This window comes from Neophocaena asiaeorientalis, unplaced genomic scaffold, assembly GCF_003031525.2.
Source record: "Neophocaena asiaeorientalis asiaeorientalis breed wild unplaced genomic scaffold, Neophocaena_asiaeorientalis_V1.1 scaffold89, whole genome shotgun sequence".
In the NCBI taxonomy this organism is placed as follows: Eukaryota; Metazoa; Chordata; class Mammalia; order Artiodactyla; family Phocoenidae; genus Neophocaena; species Neophocaena asiaeorientalis.
Window position 1 is genome coordinate 9,814,701 of NW_020172592.1, and position 19,285 is coordinate 9,833,985.

General features: G+C 34.2%; 1 protein-coding gene across 1 annotated transcript in view; it reads left to right on the plus strand.

The window, feature by feature from the left end:
* The window catches only part of PCLO (piccolo presynaptic cytomatrix protein), a 357,985-nt gene that overhangs the window by 165,630 nt on the left and 173,070 nt on the right, over positions 1-19,285 (plus strand). The window contains exon 4 of the mRNA XM_024738453.1: positions 16,469-17,185. Coding sequence (XP_024594221.1) covers positions 16,469-17,185 — 717 coding nt within the window. The remainder of the gene's footprint in view (positions 1-16,468; positions 17,186-19,285) is intronic.

Genomic DNA, 19,285 nt, shown 5'->3' on the forward strand with positions numbered 1-19,285 from the left:
TCAAATAGAGAAAAAAAATATACAGGGCTAAATGTAGCTACGTGAGCAAGAACTTTGGTAGCAGGCTGGAAAAACAAAATAACAAACAAACAGGTTTAAGGTCACAGGAGGGGCCTTACCACATGGTAGGTAGATGATGCATTTTTGTTGTTCACGGTTGTTACAATATTGACAGTGTTTCTGGGCTCAAGATCTCCATACCTAAGCCCTTGACTACAATACTGATTTTATTTATTTATTTATTTTTAATGCACACCTGTCTCATGATTTCTGCAACACATCTGTACCCCGCATTTGGAATAAATTAAGGAGAATGGACAGTTTTGACATTACCATAAGAGAATTAAAGTCTGTTTTGTTCAAGATAATAATTGTTAATGAGAGATATTGATTAAATGAGTAAAACAAATATATTTCTTGGAATCTTAATATTTGAAAAGGACACCACAGAAGTAAGTAACCCTCAGAAAGAGAAAGGAAATTTTCATGTTAGAAAATCAACCTTTGATATGGCCTGAGGTAGTGTTAGTACTGAGATTAATTTCTTCACACAACCAAATGTTTTATGTTTGTTATAGTCATACATATATATCATGATTGTAGATGTTGAGAGATCATTAGAAAAACTTTCTTTTTTCATGTACCTAAATCGTTATAGAACACTAAATGAAACTGAAACATGCTTAATCTCAAGGTGTCAGTTTTTTAAATTTTATTTTCCTAGTAGCTGCTAAAATAGATTTGTGTTTTAAAGTAGTCCTATTCAGTCTAGGCAGATATCATCTTTAGCTGTTTTTCTGACTAATGAGGTAAGGTTACCTTGACTTTTTATGCAGAAACTAAAAGAACATATTACCCAAAGGCATTTGGAAAAATGATTCTTCTGAAATAAGGATTGATTATATCTTTAGCAGTACTGTTTCCTTCAGTTTGCTCTTTTGCCCAAGACCTCATTCACACTTGCAATGTGAATTACATTTTATTAACTATAGTTGTTTTAAATAATTATATAATATATATGTATGCTAATGTAAATATATATTTTAAAGTTTGGCACCGTGTACTAAAATTTAGTGTTTAGTTAGATCTTCAGTATTTATGCTAATGATATGTTATATATTATTTAGCAAAATGTTAATATATATAGCATTTCTTTTTCCTAATCCTAATTTCTAAGAAATCAAATAGAATCAAACAGAATGTGAAATAAGCATTTAATAAGCTAAATATGAGCTAGAATATTACTGATATGAAATATATTCTGTAAAACCAGTGAGAATATATAGAGATATCTTTTTTAAGTCCTGTTCTTCTGTTGATTGTTATAGAAAGATAGTTTTAAAAACTAGACAAAGTCCTATTTACATTTCATATATAGTTCAGTAGCTTTAGGATTGCCTTAAAAATTGACAGTATAAAATGAGTATAAAATTACATTATGATTAACAAATAATATTTTCTTATAAAAGTCAGGAGATTCTCTGAGACTGATGTCAATAAAGAATATGTATAACCTGATTTAAGAGCGTGTTTTAAAAATAACAGCGAAAGTAACTTTAGGACAGCTAAAGTTTATAGACAGCTTATAAATTACCAAGTAACTTTCACGTCACTCTTCTCCAGACTAAATCAGGAAATGAAATAGCATAGGTATGAATATGATTGTCCTAGTTTTGCAGGAAGAAAATGAAAATATAGAAAGATTAGGTTTTAAAAGTCTCCTAAATAATAAAATTACATTTAAAATTTTATTATTTCATTAAAAATTTTTAACATCGTTATTGGAGTATAATTGCTTTACAGTGTTGTGTTAGTTTCTGCTGTATAACAAAGTGAATCAGCTGTATGTATACATATATCCCCATATCCCCTCCCTCTTGCATCTCCCTCCCACCCTCCCTATCCCACCCCTCTAGGTGGTCACAAAGCACTGAGCTGATCTCCCTGTGCTATGCAGCTGCTTCCCACTACCTGTTTTGCATTTGGTAGTGTATATATGTCAATGCCACTCTCTCACTTGTCCCAGCTTACCCTTCCCCCTCCCTGTGTCCTCAAGTCCATTCTCTGTGTCTGCGTCTTTATTCCTGTCCTGACCCTATAGGAAGACCTCTCTTTGACATAAATCACAGCAAGATCCTTTTTGACCCACTCCCTAGAGAAATGGAAATAAAAACAAAAATAAATAAATGAGACCTAGTGAAACTTATAAGATTTTGCACAGTAAAGGAAACCATAAACAAGAAGAAAAGACAACCCTCAGAATGGGAGAAAATATTTGCAAATGAAGCAACTGGCAAAGGATTAATCTCTAAAATATACAAAATTTTTTATTTAGCATAGATTGTATCAGTATATCAGTAGTATTAAAACACAACCAAAATGTTGTGTGCCTTAATTTATGGGAAGCTATATATTGGTTAGTATTACTTTTATTATATGGATCTCAATGCTAAATAGCCAGTCCACTTTAATAATTATATAATATACATTTAAAGCTAAATATCAAGTTTTTCTTTCCTTCTAAAAAAATCAATGAAGCTTTAATACCTGAAGTTTGAAATATTTTTTTAGCTTGGTCTTCAATGCAAAGGGGTACCTATAATATGGGTATAAGACATATAATATGGTATAAAACAATTTATGGAAATGCAGGAAAGCAAAACTCCCATTTATTGAGAATTTGCTGTGTTTTAGTCACTCTCCTTTTCCATGCACATTTCCCTTTGGTCATAATAAATTCCCTGTCAAACTTGCCCCTCAGCCTAGCATGCTCTCCTTTGTCTGGCTAACACTAGTTCTTCACAGTTGATCCCAGTTGTCACTTCTTCTGAAAAGCCTTCCCTGACTCTCATTGTCTTCTGTTCTACATTAGTTGCATCTTTATCATGCTTTCAGAGCACTTTCTACTGACATTTATCATAAGGATAGTAAGTTTGTGGGTTTTTTTTTTTTTTTTTCTGCTAGACCTTGGGCTCGTCCTATTAAGTAACTGTGTGTTTAATCTGTGTCTTGACAGAGCCCAATAGTATCTGGTGAAAATATGTGGAATGAGAAATTAATTGAATGAATTATACAGTATGATAGCTCAGTAACTTCTCCAGGAATAAAGGTTATCACAGTAGTTTCAATGAATGCATTAATATCCAAAACATATAGAATATTCTTATATTTACATCTTAACCAGTTTTTCCATTTTAAAAACTGGGAGAGAAGAAAGGAAGAAGAATTGAGTTTCATTCTATGGTAACTAGTTCACATAAAGTCTAATTATTTAATGTTCTATAAGGAAAAAATCATACCCACAAATACATTTCTACTTCAAAATCTAATGTTGTTTAAAGAAATATTCTAACTTAGAATGTGAATTTAATTCTAGAGTTTTTTCATTTGTGTTTTTAAATTCTTAAACTTATCACATAAACATGAAACAATGTAATATACATCATAACTCACTGTTTTCAGGTAGAAGTACATATTTAATCACTGGTAAAACAATTGTTCACAGTCAGTTATGCTGACCACTTGAGAAAAATCAAAACAATTATTGCAAAGATGAGAGGAACAAAGTAAACAATTAAGAAATCTATATATATATGTTTATATATAAATAGGGTACATGGTTCAATGATAAAAAAAGACATGTCTGCCAACCTTTCTGAGATCTATGTTATTTAACCTCAGTGCAATACTTGGCAGTGTTGCCTATCACTTCCTTGAAGTCCTTACCTTTCTTTGCTTGAGTTTACTAAACACTGCTGGTTTTCCTCCCACTTTCTTGTATGAACCTGTTTTAGTATGCTTTGCTGTTTTTCCCTCTTGTCTAAATGGAGCTCTTCTCCAAGAATCTGCCCTCTGTTTTCTTCTTTTCCACATCATCCCTGGGAAATCCCACCTCTAACGCTGGTTTAAGTATCCTTTATATTTTTTAAGATCGAAATCTACACCTATGGCCTCATCTCTGACATCTGCCACTTCTAACTTTAGATATTGAGAAGGATATTACTTCTTTCTGTGCTTCGATTTTTTCATCTGTATAACAGACATATTTAAAGAAACTCTTTCCTAGGTTTGTTACAAGGATTAAAAGAGTTAGGCGTACTGACTGGCTCCCAAAACTTGTGTTCCTTCCATTTTAAAATCACTAGGGTACTTGTAAATTAGAATAGTTTTTCTTTACTTTGTCAGTTCCCTCATTCAGTTTCTTCTGTTGCCACCCTAGTCATCTGTGCAAGCTTGTAATCTCTGCCTCGCACTGTCGTTCCTTCAGGGAAAACTTGTCCTCCTCAAATAAATGCATATAGCCTAGGGAGGAAGTTACATGCTAAATGGAAATCAGTTATCGGTTAAAAATGAGAATTCTGTCTTACGGTTCTTTTTTTAGCCAAGAGCACTATGCATACTTAAAGACTCAGAAAACAGTGTTGTTCTTGTTTATTTTCAGGGCAGATTTACCAGATTCTTTCCAAGATGACATACTCAATCATGCCACTTTCTGACTCAGAAATGTTCATTTGATTCAGCTGAACATTTTAGGCAGTGAGGCTCACCGCTAACTTCCCCTTAGAGCAGTTCTGCCTCTGGTATGTTCCAAGGGCTTTAGAACACCACATGTTCCTGACAACACCACTCTGACATTGATCCTGACAGCGATATGAATAGGTGTGAAAACTAAACATCCCATGTGTTTCTGGTGAGACCTTTTCCCTTTTTTCTTTGTCTGCCCCTGCCTTCGCCCTGGCTCATCCCTGTTGTCACATTCTCATTGTCTGGGAAACACTGAGCAAATTTGATGAGATGGAGAATGAGAGTCTAGATGACAAGAATTGACTGGGGTGTTGTAGGCTCCTCGAGATGGCTAAGGTATATAGACTGGGGTCAGTCCTCAGACTATTTCAGTGGTCTTTCTAGTCGATGCTGGTTTTGAGGCTGAGACCTGGAATCTGGTAGGATCCATCAGTAAATTCGCTTGTTCTTTAGCAGTAAAAAAAAAAAAAAGAAAAGAAAAAGAAAAACATCAATTGAATTTATACCCTTTATTTAATACCTGGTTATTAAAAAGCTGGTATTTACTTTCTGTTATTATGTATCCATTAAACTATAGTATAGTTCTACAATTAGTAGCATATACAATGCACAAATGAACAGGATAATGGTAGTGTTTTTGATACCTAATATTTAATAATACCTTTGCCAATTTAACTTTTCATACTGTCTAGTCTGCCAATCTCAATCCCTCATCACCACATCCCATCCTTACTGGCTCTAAGACCAGAGACAAACAACACATGTGGAAGTTAAACCTACTTGAAATATCTCTTCTTTCGTAGATTCCACGAGTAACTAATGAGTCTTCAGGCTTAGACGGGCTACATCTGCCTATTTGCTGGCAGCAATATCATACTAAACAAAAGATTGAACTATGAATGTCTTGAATATATAATACACATTATTGGCGTAGTGTTGAGTACCAGATAGGGAAGCAAATGAATAGTATTTTATATATGAAATTAAACAAGCTACTTTAAACCACTCTCTACATCCTTGCGTTGACATTCTGACTTACATTTGCCTTGTCGTATTTAAAATATTCCTCTAATAGAGAGATCATTAAATAAATTAAAATCCATCCACACAATTGGTCATTGCATCATCACTAAAAATTACATTCTTAAAAAATATTTAGTGGAATCAGAATATTGAATTTAATGGTCAGTGATTGTTTCAAAGTGTTCAAAAATTTTCCATGAACAGGTAATCCTATAAAAAAGCAATATTTCAATATATTTATGTGTGTATATTTATGCATATATATTTTTTAAATACAAATGGATTTCAGGGTCAGTATAAGAGACTTCAATCTAAAGTCTATGAATGGCTACAGGAAAAAGAACAACTTAAAGAAATGACTAGCTTTAAAACAGATGCTTCTGGTCATACCATATTGAGGAACAAAGTCCTTCTTAAATGTTTACTTGAATTTGATGTTTTTTCTTTATTCCTACTAATTTTAGCCTAGGCTATATAATGGATAATTGTCTTCCATATATGAATTATGAATTATATATTGTTTTCATTATCCATGTAGCTATCTACTTTTTTATAATATTCCAGCTAAGAAGGATGTACATTGTGTGTGTGTGTGTGTCCTGTCCCTTAAGCTTTGGTCCATTTTTTCTGTTTTCTGAATCTGTCTGGCCTGTCATATAGCCCACAGTAAATTCTACTGCATTTAGGTTTGCTTGACTTGACCAATTTGGTTGCTACCTTCCTAATCCTGATTTTATCATTTTTACCTTAATTACATCATTTGACTGAATGAGGAGGTATATATATGAATTTATATTATAGTATACTATAGTATGTATTATTTACACGTAATTTATGAATATATATTTATTGTGTTTTTGTTGGTTCTTATATAATCACTTTGGTTCTAAGAGCAAAGATCAAACATTTAATAGTCAGAATAAAATGCATATTATAGGAAATGTGATAAATACCCTATGAATCAATTTAATAACACTACTTCAGAGTGTCACTGAGATTTCTCAATATTGGTTAGTTATTAAGTGTAAAGTAAAAACTTTAAAAATTGAGTATTCAAAATCTTTTTTACTTGGGGTATAGTTGCTTTACAATGTTGTGTTAGTTTCTGCTGTACAACGAAGTGAATCAGCTATATGTATACATGTACTCCTCCCTCTTGGACCTCCCTCCCCCGCTATCCCACCCATCTAGGTCACCACAGAGCACCAAGTTGAGCTCTTTGTGCTATATAGCAGGTTCTCAGTAGCTATCTGTTTTACACATGGTAGTGTATATATGTCAATCCCACACTCCCCATTCATCCCACACGTTTTTTCTCTACATGTGCGTCTCTATTCTTGCCCTGCAGTTAAACTCTATCCATATTTTTTAGTATTTGAATAATCCTACTGTCTCTTTTAAAAATTAGCCTCTTAATAATTGAGTAATCTGAGATAACTCAGATTGTAAGGTCTTCACCAAGTTTTTAATTAAAAACTTGGTGAAGACCTTACAGTGAAGGGAGTGTACACTGGTAGTTCCTAACCTGAGTTTGACACAGATGTGTTTTGTTGGGTCTCTAATATTTTTAAAAATGTAGTTAAATGAGTTCAGGTACGTCATGCACTCTCTAGTTTGTAACAATGCCTACATCTAGCTATGGTCTTATACATAATGTTTATCATCATCAATACTTGCTAATGGCACCATAGCTTGGATTTGAGGAAATACTTTGATTTTGAAAGAGATAGATAAATAGATAACGACACTTTAATTTTAACTCTAAAATCATAGGGAATCAAAATAAAAAAGAAATGTAGTGACCATCTTTCAAAATTGTCAATAGCAAACAGTATATTATTAGGGATCCAAACACATAGGGTAAAAATATACCCCAAAATGTCATAATTATAGACACAAAAGTTAGGATAGTAATTAACTCAAAGGAGAAGATAAAGGAGTGAGTCTGAAAGACGCTTTAAATATAATGATAATGTTCTATTTCTTTAATTGGATCAGTGGCTCGCAGGTGTTCACTATAAAGTTTTTCTTTTCTTTTTTTTTTTTGCGGTACGCGGTCCTCTCCCTGTTCTGGCCTCTCCCATTGCGGAGCACAGGCTCCGGACGCGCAGGCCCAGCGGCCATGGCTCACGGGCACAGCCGCTCCGCGGCATGTGGGACCCGGACCTGGGTACGAACCCGTGTCCCCTGCATCGGCAGGCGGACCCTCAACCACTGCGCCACCAGGGAAGCCCTAAAGTTATTCTTTATGCTCCACACTTACTTCATAGATGATTTTTGTACCAAGATAGTGTTCACTGAAAAGAATAAAAAGAAGAAAAAAGGATAGCACAAAACTATTTTTATATAGTTTTTAAATGTCCAGAAGCAAACAGTATATTAAAAGTATATGTATAATGTTAAAACCACAACAAAAAACAAAGGTCTAACAATACAGCAGTTAATATAGCAGTTTTTGGTGGTGAGTATAGGCTAGGATGGTATTGCAGAGGGCACCTGGTTGTCTCTAATGATATTGACAGTGTTCTGTTTCTTAAGTGAATAGTGGGTACATGGGTGTTCAACCCTTTAAAATTTTTTCATTGTATGTGTATGTCACAAATTATTTTTGATGACTGTTTTTAATATTTTACCGTAACAGCTTTAAAAACTAAAACCTTTCAAATGACTCATTTATACATGTCACACTGACAGACTCAAAAGACAGTGACTATTTCTGTTGAATTCCAGTGAAGTGTACTTTCTTTGCCATGCAACTTAAAATCAGAAATAGTCTATCAGAATTACTTTGAACCTACACCAACATTAATGATAAAATTCATCATATCTTGAATAACGACAGACTCAGCGTGACTGTATCACGTCGACTTTAATTAGAAAAGCAAAACTATTGCAAGTATAGAATGTATATAACAGGGACTTATTTTAGGAATTTGTCCTTACACATTGGTGGGAGCAGCGAAAGTGCTGAAAGGCCACTGGAGCTTGCAGTCCAAAGGGCTGGTAGAGGGAAGGACGATGAATTTAGAGTAGTTGAGAGCAAGGACAAGCTGGAAGCCATGGGGACAGACCAGAACACGTGTCTGTTTTCACTGCCTCCAGCCTAAAAGCTGATGAAGATGCTGAAGGAGAATTCAGAGGAAAGTAGAGCAGCTGCATGCCTGCCTGCTGCCCCAAGCCAAACAATAAGTAACAGTATGGATGAACTTCAACAGCACCTGCTGATTGTACCCAAACTTTCTGAGCATCCAAAGAGCAAGGTGGCTGCTGCTTCACTTCTGGCCTCCACATCTCACACAAAAGGTCTCTGGTGCTAGACTATAATGGGAAACGTTTAGGGAAGGGAATCCTAGGAAACATAGTTCACCTTAGACAAGTTTACACCTTGCCGAATCAACACATTGATTCTTCCTGGTACAAAGAACCTCCAGTACTGCACCATGTTCTACTGCATTGTAGGAGGGCTTAACACCCAGCCAGTCTCCCCAGTCACCTTGCATTCATTCTCTATCATCCAGTTGTGCAAGCCCCTTTCCGATATATTTCAGGCTCCCTAGTCTGTGAGATTATTCTGTCTTTGAATATTATATTCACAATGATGCTTAAATTTAAAATTGGGATTGGTTTTTATTTATCCTGTAAAATGTTCGGTAAATTTTATTCAGCTGTAATGTGCTTTAAATAATCTGTCTTCCAAATGCATATAACTTTGTAATTTTAACATCTGTGATGAAGTGTATTAAAATCTTCAAAATAAATCTTATTTTAAAATTCAGTCACACACTGCCTGAAGTGCTGACTAGTGACTAAGACTAAAAAGGTATTTTTTCTTTGATGTAATTATTCACACATGCAAAATATATACCTCATGTAATAGGAGATAATAAAATACAAGTCTATAAAAGCAGAGGGATGAGAACTGATTATATAAAAACTTGAAGTTGATATTCATATAACATACACAATACATTTTTAAACTGTTGCTTATTTTTTATGTTAAACTTATATAAATATCAGCCCAAAGTGTAGTACACTAGAACAATTAATCACAAATAGAAATGTCGTGAATCCACAGATGTCTTACCTTTGAGACTTCAATTTTTGCTTAGAGCCAAGTTAGCTAAAGTCAACATAATAAGTACATATGATTACCCTTAAGTTTAGTGCATCATTGGTTACCAGTGAGAAATCATCTGTGTCCTTGGAGTTGTCCTTTATACACACTGGTAGGCGATCAGTTATCATAGTGCTTCTGACTGAACCCAAATCAGGTAGATTACTTAGTCAAAACAGTTTTAGTGAGCTGTTCTCTGTTCCTGCTGCCCTCTATCCAGATAGAAAGAGAGAGAGGAAGGAAGGGAGAGAGGGTGGGAGGAAAGAAGGTAGAAAGGAAGGAAGGAAAGAAGACATTGTAGGGAAATTAACCCTATTTAGTTCTCATCCATGCAAATAAATATACATATTTACATAAATATAAATATTCATTTTCAGGTATCTATATTTCCAAAAGAAAACTAAGCCCCTGATTTTCCTCAACAAGTTCTGTCAAAATTGTGTTAATGTAATTATTCAGAGGTATTTTAATGAATGCTTGTGTGTATTTATATATTATTTATGTAATGGTATTTAAAACATCAAACAGTTTACTTTTTTAAATAAATTTATTTTATTTATTTATTTTTATTTTTGGCTGCGTTGGGTCTTCATTGCTGCACGCAGGCTTTCTCTAGTTGCGGCGAGTGGGAGCTACTCTTTGTTGCGGTGCGAGGGCCTCTCATTGCGGTGGCTTCTCTTGTTGCGGAGCGCGGGCTCCAGGCGCGCGGGCTTCAGTCGTTGTGGAACACGGGCTCAGTAGTTGTGGCTCACGGGCTCTAGAGCGCAGACTCAGTAGTTGTGGTGCACGGGCTTAGTTGCTCCACGGCATGTGGGATCTTCCCGGACCAGGGCTCGAACCTGTGTACCCTGCATTGGCAAGTGGATTCTTAACCACTGCGTCACCAGGGAAGCCCCAGAGTTTACTTTCTTAGTTTAGGAAAATACTTATTAGTTGTGATGAGAAAGTGACTAGAGAAATGATCCTGGTTTTCTTCAAAGAAAACTGGACGTAGAAAAATGTCAATCAGCAGTATGCAGTAATATTAATCCCTGGCGTAATATACATGATGGCATGTATATTTAGTTGGCATCTTGCTATTTATGGAAATGTTTATGTAGTTTTACATTATGCAGAAACACATGTTATATAGAAACTTACATCAAATGAGTGAAACAGACTTCATGTGATAGATAAGGGTTTGGAGGTCTTACAGAAATAAACATAAAAGATGAGACGAATAGGGACATGACCAATGATCAGTTTAGACCTCAGAATGATAACCCCGGTGCAGGTTCCTAAAAGTGCGAATACTCTGTTAGGTTTCCTTATTGATATGTTACCCTTCACATTCACTAACTCCACTGGAAACTGATGTTTAAAATGCCTACTGGTTTTTCTCTTAGTTTTCATATCAATGTTAATGTTCTAATATATTCTAATAGAATTCTTACATCTACATATGAAGTAAATAAGGAAGAGCCTCAGTCAGTCAATTATATATATTGGATATGAGTTATTCTTGTTTCAATGATTATAAAAGGAACAAAAATAATCCCATTCAGTTTTAGGAGGGACACAGTAATAGAAGCATCACAAACACATTACTGCATTCACTTGTAAAATGTAGTTTCATAAATGATCACAGATTTTTAATATCCTGATTGTGTAGTCTGAACAGTTGTGTAATCTGAAAAAAAAAAAAAGGTGTATCAACTGTGAACTCAATCCTTTTCCCTTTTACAAATGACCAAAGGAAATAAATTTAGGAATTTAACAAGCAAAAAATCTGATTTTCAGAAGGTCAGGTTGAAGAGTGTGTGGGCCTTAGAGAAATAGAACAACCCTAATGCCGAGACTATAGGGAGCATAGATACAAGTGACAAGTTGCAGATAACATTGCTTCCCAGTTTTTGAATGTGTCAGTAAGTAAAACAGTGACGTCTAAGCAGATTATTAGTGTAATTATTTCTTAGCTTAAAAAAAAATAACATTCTGAATGATAAGCAAGTAAACAGACAAAAATGTGTGTAAAATATTTATTGTTGACTCAAAAGCTTCATGGTAGGCAGGAAACTCAATGGTATTATAGTACCAATCCCCTTGATTGCTTGGTTTTCCTTTACAGAATTTTAAGTAGGGGCCACCCAGTCTCTACTTAAATACTTCTATTGATGGAAAGTATATGAGCTTCCAAATCAGTCCAGTTGGTCTTTTAATGAAAATTCATGTTAAGATACTATTAAGATTTCTCAGACACAAATATGAATGCTCGTGTAGGTTTTGGGACCATCACTTCTCTACCATTTATAGTCTAATGGCAGATTTTAAACCTGCTGCAGGTCTTATTATCATGCTTCAGAAAAGACTTTTAGAAAAATAAATAGACGGGCCTGAAGTTCTGAAATTTTCCTTAATGGTATTGTTGCTATAGTTACAGCTGAAATGTTATATAAAGAAAATTACTTATTGATCGAAAAATGCTGAGTAGCACAGCAGCATCCGTTTTGGGGGGTTTTTACTGCCTTCATTTCCTACTCTGCTCTTGAGATTAATGGATTTTTGGAGTGTTGTTTTGAAGCCCTGGTGATTTGATGTTAAAATAAATACATTTTATTAACGTGTACTAGCTGGCAACTGGATATATTCTAATACGTTATGATCAACGTGGAGTTATTTTTTATACACTTTATTTATCAGAATTGTTCCTACTTGGAGATGAATTTTGATATCCTGGATATTAACATTAAAGTACTAAAAAATGTGATTGGTCTCATAGTATAGACTCTTCTGAATTTATTTAAAACATTTAATAATAATATAGATGAAATGTAAACTTTTAATATGTTTATACCATTAGGAGATATTTACAGTATACTGAGAATAAAATATATTTTAAAAACACAGAAAAACAAATGGAAATGGCCTGAGAGCATCCATAATAATGACTAGTATGTTTTTTAAAAAGCCTCCATGAGATCTATATTTTCTATTTTTCTGTGTAATAAACTCAGTAATATAATAGAAATGCCTTCAGCTTATATATGTAATATACAGTACATTATATATATTCATTTTCTGATTGTCTCACTGTCTTTATAAGGAAATGCTTCAAAGATAAAACTGTAACTTACTTTATATTTAACCTTAAGGCAAAATATGAATAGTCATGTGTGTCACAGCTGTAACTATTACAGAAAGAGTTTTCAGCTAGTAAAAGTCATATATGGCAGTGATATATTATGCATTGAATTTTAATAGAATTTAAGAAATCTTGCTTAATTCTCCAGATTGCTGCTGAACTAGGAACATTATGACTATTTAATAATGTTGTGTCTAATAGTATCGTGGCTATTGAGGAACTAAGAGTGGAGATACATTTCTTTGGACCCAGAAATATAATACTTCTTAAGTTAGGCTCCTGAACAGTGATACAAAAATCTTTGGGATTATTTTTGATAAAAAAGGCAAAAAAAATTGTGAACCACAGGTTTTTACATCATCTTATGTGGTTATAGAGTATTTCCCAAATGGTCTTTTGTGAAGAAAATTTTTCTAGTAATTGTGTCTATAATTAATGATGATGTGATAATGGTGATGGCCTATATTGTCCTGAATGAACTTTCTTGAAAATTCATTTTTACTTTCTCCACTTTGTCAAAATTTGATCAATTTTACTTTTCTCCTTCCTACTTTTGATTTTACCCTAGCCTCTGCCTTTTCCTGTCCTTTCTCTTAATAAACAAAATTTAATTTTATATGTTTAAAGAAATACAAAATTTTGATGTTACTGTAGTGTTTTTTCCCTTTCAGTCCTTTTTGATTTTATAATTTCCTCTACTTGCTGAATTTGTTGGTGGTCTAATTTTGGTTCTAGGGCTGCAGAAAGAAGAGACACACATATGAGACCACCAATTCAGTATTTCTAATTGATGAAAAAATACTCTTGTGTGCTTTATAATTTATCAAATTCCTTATGTTCTAAATGGATTCATCAGATAACCCTTTTAAATCCATTCCATCTTCCTTAATTTTTTCCCTGCATATTATACTTATTTTTAACCCATGTCTTCTTTCTTCTACTCGAGTATGAGTTCCTGATCAAATAAGCCTTGCACGTATAATTTCCCAAGAGTATATGTAATCCATAGCTATAAATAGACTAGAGATATACAGAATAGATGCATAAGTGAATGCTGTTATAATTATTTGACATGATAGTAACATCAGTTTCCAAATTAATTTTGGTGACAAAGTGTAAAGTCAAAAAAAATTAAGCTTGGCCTTATAATCTTCTTCAAAACACGAATCAGTCATGTAACCAAGTGACCACGTGTAGCAACATCATGTTAAAAATAATTACAGGATAGTACTGACTAAAGATAATAGGTTTAGGGAACTCCCTGGCGGTCCAGTGGTTAGGACTCCTCGCTTTCACTGACAGGGCCCTGGGTTCCATCTCTCGTTGGGGAACTAAGATCCCACAAGCTGCAGGGCGCGGCCAAAAAAGAAAAGATACTACGTTTAACTGAATCAGGATGCAAATTTAAGCAAAACACGAATTTGAACTAGCCAATGAGTCTGTCAACGTAAGGTCCTTTTTCTCTTAGACTGACGCTATTGCCTTCTGTTTGCTTTTAGTAGTGAGTGGGTTCTCACTGCTTGTAGGTTTATCAAACATTATTTTAAATCAGGAAAATGGAGCATTTTATGTGACATAGTAGATTAAATAGAGTATAGTCTTTATCCTCTTACCTAAATTTTCAAATGTATGAAAATAATGAGTATACTACCTCGAAATAATCACTACATTTATTTTCTCAACACATTTTCCTTTTAACAAGAGCTGTGTACCACTGTGGCATCGTATGCTATAAGTAGCAAGAGACGACACCTTTTAAGTATAATTTGTCCCTAAAACTCAGATAAAGTAATCACATTTTTATAATTGACAAGAATTTCCAGTGGGATGAAACCTTTATTTCTGGTATATTAAAAACTTCCTAACTTATTTACATTCAGACCTGCCCTGACAGGAATGCATAGCACACACCTGCATTTGGTTTTTAGAGTCCATGTGACAAAACAGCACAATGACACAGCTATTTGTGTCTGTTTTTGTTTTTTAAAATGTCAGTCTCTGAATGAAAATATCCTAAGATGTGGCCCCACCAAGTAATGTTTTTTAAAACCACAGGACAGGTTAAGATTGATTTTCTGTAGGTATTATGGAAGTACCTCCTCTAGGGACTATTCAGCACAAGGGCTGGAGCTTTCAGAATTTGACATAGGGATCAAATCAGTTTCTTTCCCAAGACTCTGTATAAAGTTACTATATAGAGAAGCCACAATTCACTTTTTTGCTGCTTAGACATGAAATCAAGAACAGAATTGGTATTGGATGATCATAACAGAAAAAGCAAATGAACCCGTAATACATACTAATGTTTTATAGACAACATTTTACTGAAATTAAATAACTGACTTGGGTCTTTACTCTTTTAGATCACCAAGTAAGAATTATAACAGCTTACAGATTGCAAAACAGTCATTAGTATTAAGCAACATTTTTTATGTCTTTAAAGAAATGGAAAGCTGAAGTAAGAAATGAATCTCAAATGTCCAGTAATATTCTAGAACAATAAATGATTTTTGTCTCTAAATAATTAAAGTTGTGGTACTGGAAAGAATGATCCAATATGAAAAGCAGTTTGAAATTGAACTTCTCAGAAGACAGTAGAACATACGAACACGATATTATTTGCATGACTCTCCAACCATGCGCTTTAGAGAATAGGTACTCATTAAATGGTAACAATTAGAAGCTACATGTATAGTCTTTATTTCTTACATTTTAATAGGTATGATGTAAGAAAAAGCACAACATACAACAATAAGGGGGGAATTCTGCAATATTATTGGTCTAACAGTCTCTCTCCCATGTGATTATTTATATGTATTATGAGAGGGTTGTTCTCAGTCTTTAGTTTGCAAAAAATTTAACCAACAGGTTATTAAAAAGGCAGATCCTCCTTCTCCTATCCCAGGATTCTGATAAACTTGTTTTGGTGTAGTTCCTAGAATTTGCATGTCTAGGGACAACCGCAGGTGATTTGGTGCAGGTGGCCCATAGACTACACTTAGAGGTATAAGAAAGTGTTTTAATTAGCAATTGAGAAAACTCTGGGGAAAAAGAATATCAGACAATTTTAACCTGTGAATGCTTCTTGACACAATTGCATGAGAAATGTGACTATTATTAAGAATGACATTATTTTTTAATCTTAAATTAGATGGAGAATTATGCACAAGTGATTCTTGAAAACTCTACGTGTGCCTTGTAAAAGTTCCGCTCTGGTGGATAGAACTACATTTGATCCAAGTCAAGAGACAGGAGATTATAGGCTAAGTCCTAAAAGAAACTTATGATTAATTGGCTGTTAAAATTACTATGAAATTTAATAGTTTTTGAATGGAAACACAATTTTGAAGGCACGAGGCTTAAAAATAGTTGTATTTGGAACAAATTCAGATTTTTTTTAACCAAAAAATTGATATTCCCCTGGGTCTATCTTTGATGCATTTTTTTCTTTTTTTTATAGTGAGGTGAGTTAATTGCTGATCTCTAAGGACTCCTGTTTTTAGATTTCAAATAGTCTTTTTGCAACCTTCTTTAAAAGTCACCGTTTTCATTGATCCAGAAAACAACGACCCACCTTCTCCATATACAAAAAAGCAGCTAGAAATTGCCAAGTGCTAACCTTGGTAAATGCACCAGAACAGATGTATATAATATAGTTAATCTTTTAATTTCTGTTTTATCTGCAGATTCAGGAATGGCTTTGTTTAAATTGTCAAACCCAGAGAGCAATATCAGGACAGCTTGGAGACATGGGCAAAATGCCACCTACACAGACAGGACCAAAAGCCTCTCCTATGCCTGTCCCTACAGAACAACCGTCTCAGAAAATAGCAATGCCTGCCCAAGTAAAAGTGAAAAAGAGGGAACAAGAAGAAAAAGCAGAAGGTGAAAAAATCATTCCAGAAGAAGTGAAAGAAACACCTTCAGTTGAAAAAATTCCCCCTAAGGGGACCACAGATCAAATTCAGGAGGAGAGTAAACTAGAGAAAGACAGAACTTCAGCCCCTCAAGAAAAGAAGCCAACCCCTGAAGACAAAAAGCCACTCCTAGAAGAAAAAAAGCCGCCTCTTGAAGAAACAAAGCCAACCCTTAAAGACAAAAGGCCAGCTCTTGAAGACAAAAAGTTACCCCCAGGAGCAAAAACATCAGCTCTAGAGGAGGAACAGAAATATGACTTACTTAAAACTCAAGTACAGATTGCTGAAGAAAAACCTGAAGGCAGAGTGGCTCCAGAGGCAGTGCAAGAAAAGAAACAACCACTGACCAAGATGGAAGATTTACCATCTGGTGCACCTCAGAGTTTGTCTAAGAAAGATGATGGAATGACTCAAAAAATAAAAGAACAGCCACAGGCAACATGCTCAGCAAAGCCTGATCAGATGGAACCTAGGAAGGAAAAAACAGTAAGTTATGTTTTTTTCCTAACTTTGCAGATTTACTAATGTCCACCTAAGTACACTGAGTGCTTAATGGTAATTTTGTAAGTGAAAGCCTTCAATTAATAGCGTTTTCAGAAAAATGTAACAGTTGTTTGCTAAAATGATGAACTTTGGCTTTCTGACAGCTTAATCTAATTTAAATAAAGCATAGATATAACATTTATTAGCTTTTATGCTGATCAAATAATTTATAAAAATCTATGGAGTGATAAAGAAGGGTTTCATATAATTTTATTTTATTTTAATATTTATTTATTTGGTTGTGCTGAGTGTTAGTTGTGGCAGGCAGGCTCCTCAGTTGCGGCAGGTGGGCTCCTTAGTTGTGTTATGTGAACTCTTAGTTGCAGCATGCGTGTGGGATCTGTTCCCTGACCAGGGGTCGAAACCGGGCCCCCTGCATTGGGACCGTGGAGTTCTATCCACTGCACCACCAGGGAAGCCCTCTTATAATTTTAAATGATTGCTTTTTCCTTCCACTATGAACATAAAATCAGTATCCTCCTTTAACATAAAATAATGTTTGTCTTGGAATTTCTGTTTACTTAACCACTTGGTTAAGCCAGACTCAAGTTTCTTCTCATTTGAAAGCTTTTTAAGGTGTGGTCAACCATAAAATGATTAAATAATTGTGATTTTAAAAAAAAGAAGTATGGCTAAAATTCAGGAGAAACATTTTTTAAGTTTATTTTAGTATTTAGTGTGAAATCAGTATAATATATTTTGTTCAGTTTTATTCAGTGTGTTTAATATTGGAGGGTTATTTATAATCCAAGCCTCATCTGGAATATATATTATTCTTTATATATTTTCTTTTTCTTTAGTGGAAACTTCTAAGGGTACCTCGTCTTAACCTATATTTGCACGGGCAATAATACCATTTATAGAGGAACTCTGAACTCTTTTTAGAGCTTCAAGAGATCTTATATCAGGCTGAATAATTTTCATTTACAGATGGCAGCAATGACTTGCAGGAAAACGAAATGATTCATTGGTATTAAAACTTAATATTAGAATTCTAATTAGAACTTTTAGTCCATCCCAACCCTGGTTCAGTTGTTGTATTGTTTACAGTTTTAACACATGGTTACTAGACTGTCTCTGGTATATGAGACCTCACTCATTAAATAAATCCTGATCTTCCTTTGTTATATGAGTTTCTCCAACTCAGAGAAAGCAGATGCCTATGTATTCTCCATTCTAATGGCTGGATCTAGCTACCCCGCCACCACCACCTGCTGCTTCTCCCAGTTAACCACCTTGCAGAACTTGATGCTTTTTGCCATTTCTCTCTGTGAAGCTTCATGACTCTTCCCTTTTTGTTCTATTCTTGTCTTTCTGATCACCCCTTATGAGTTCTACTTTGATTATCTCTATTAATTTCTCTTTTCCAATCAGTTCTTCTTTGAACTCTGTCTTCTTTCCTCTTAGGGGAGCCACATGAACGTTTCCTAACTCTCCTTGTGCACCTTCTGCCCCTCTTGAGTGTTAGACCTACATTTTCAAATACTGAGTAGATCATTCCACTTCAGAAACTCACTGTAAACTGGAACTCAGTGTGTTCAAATCATATCCAACTCTCTATAGAAGCAGTTTCTGCTTAGCTCCTATTCCTAAGGACAGTATCCTAACGGTCTTCGTGACCTTTTACCAACGATTTGGGTAATCTAATTACTAGTCACTAGGCCTTCTTTTTTTCCCTTCTCTAGTATATAGTTATCAGGTAATTATTTTCCAGAGTTCAGATAATTTAACTCTATCATTCAGATATTTCTAAGGATTCTCTATTGTTTGTTAAATATAATCTAAACAAGAAGTATCCAAATATTTTGTTAATGTACTACATTTTATTTTATTTTACAAATGTATCACTTTTTTATCATTTCCTTTTACCACTACTTTTTCTTTTAACGACTTCAATATGTGTATATATATTTATTTCTAAATTAAATCTATGCACTATTACTAACATATTACTTGCAATATAAACATTCACAGAAATGTGTAAGTCAGTGAAATAAGCTAAAATCACCATTTTTATTATATTTATTTAAATATATACATTTG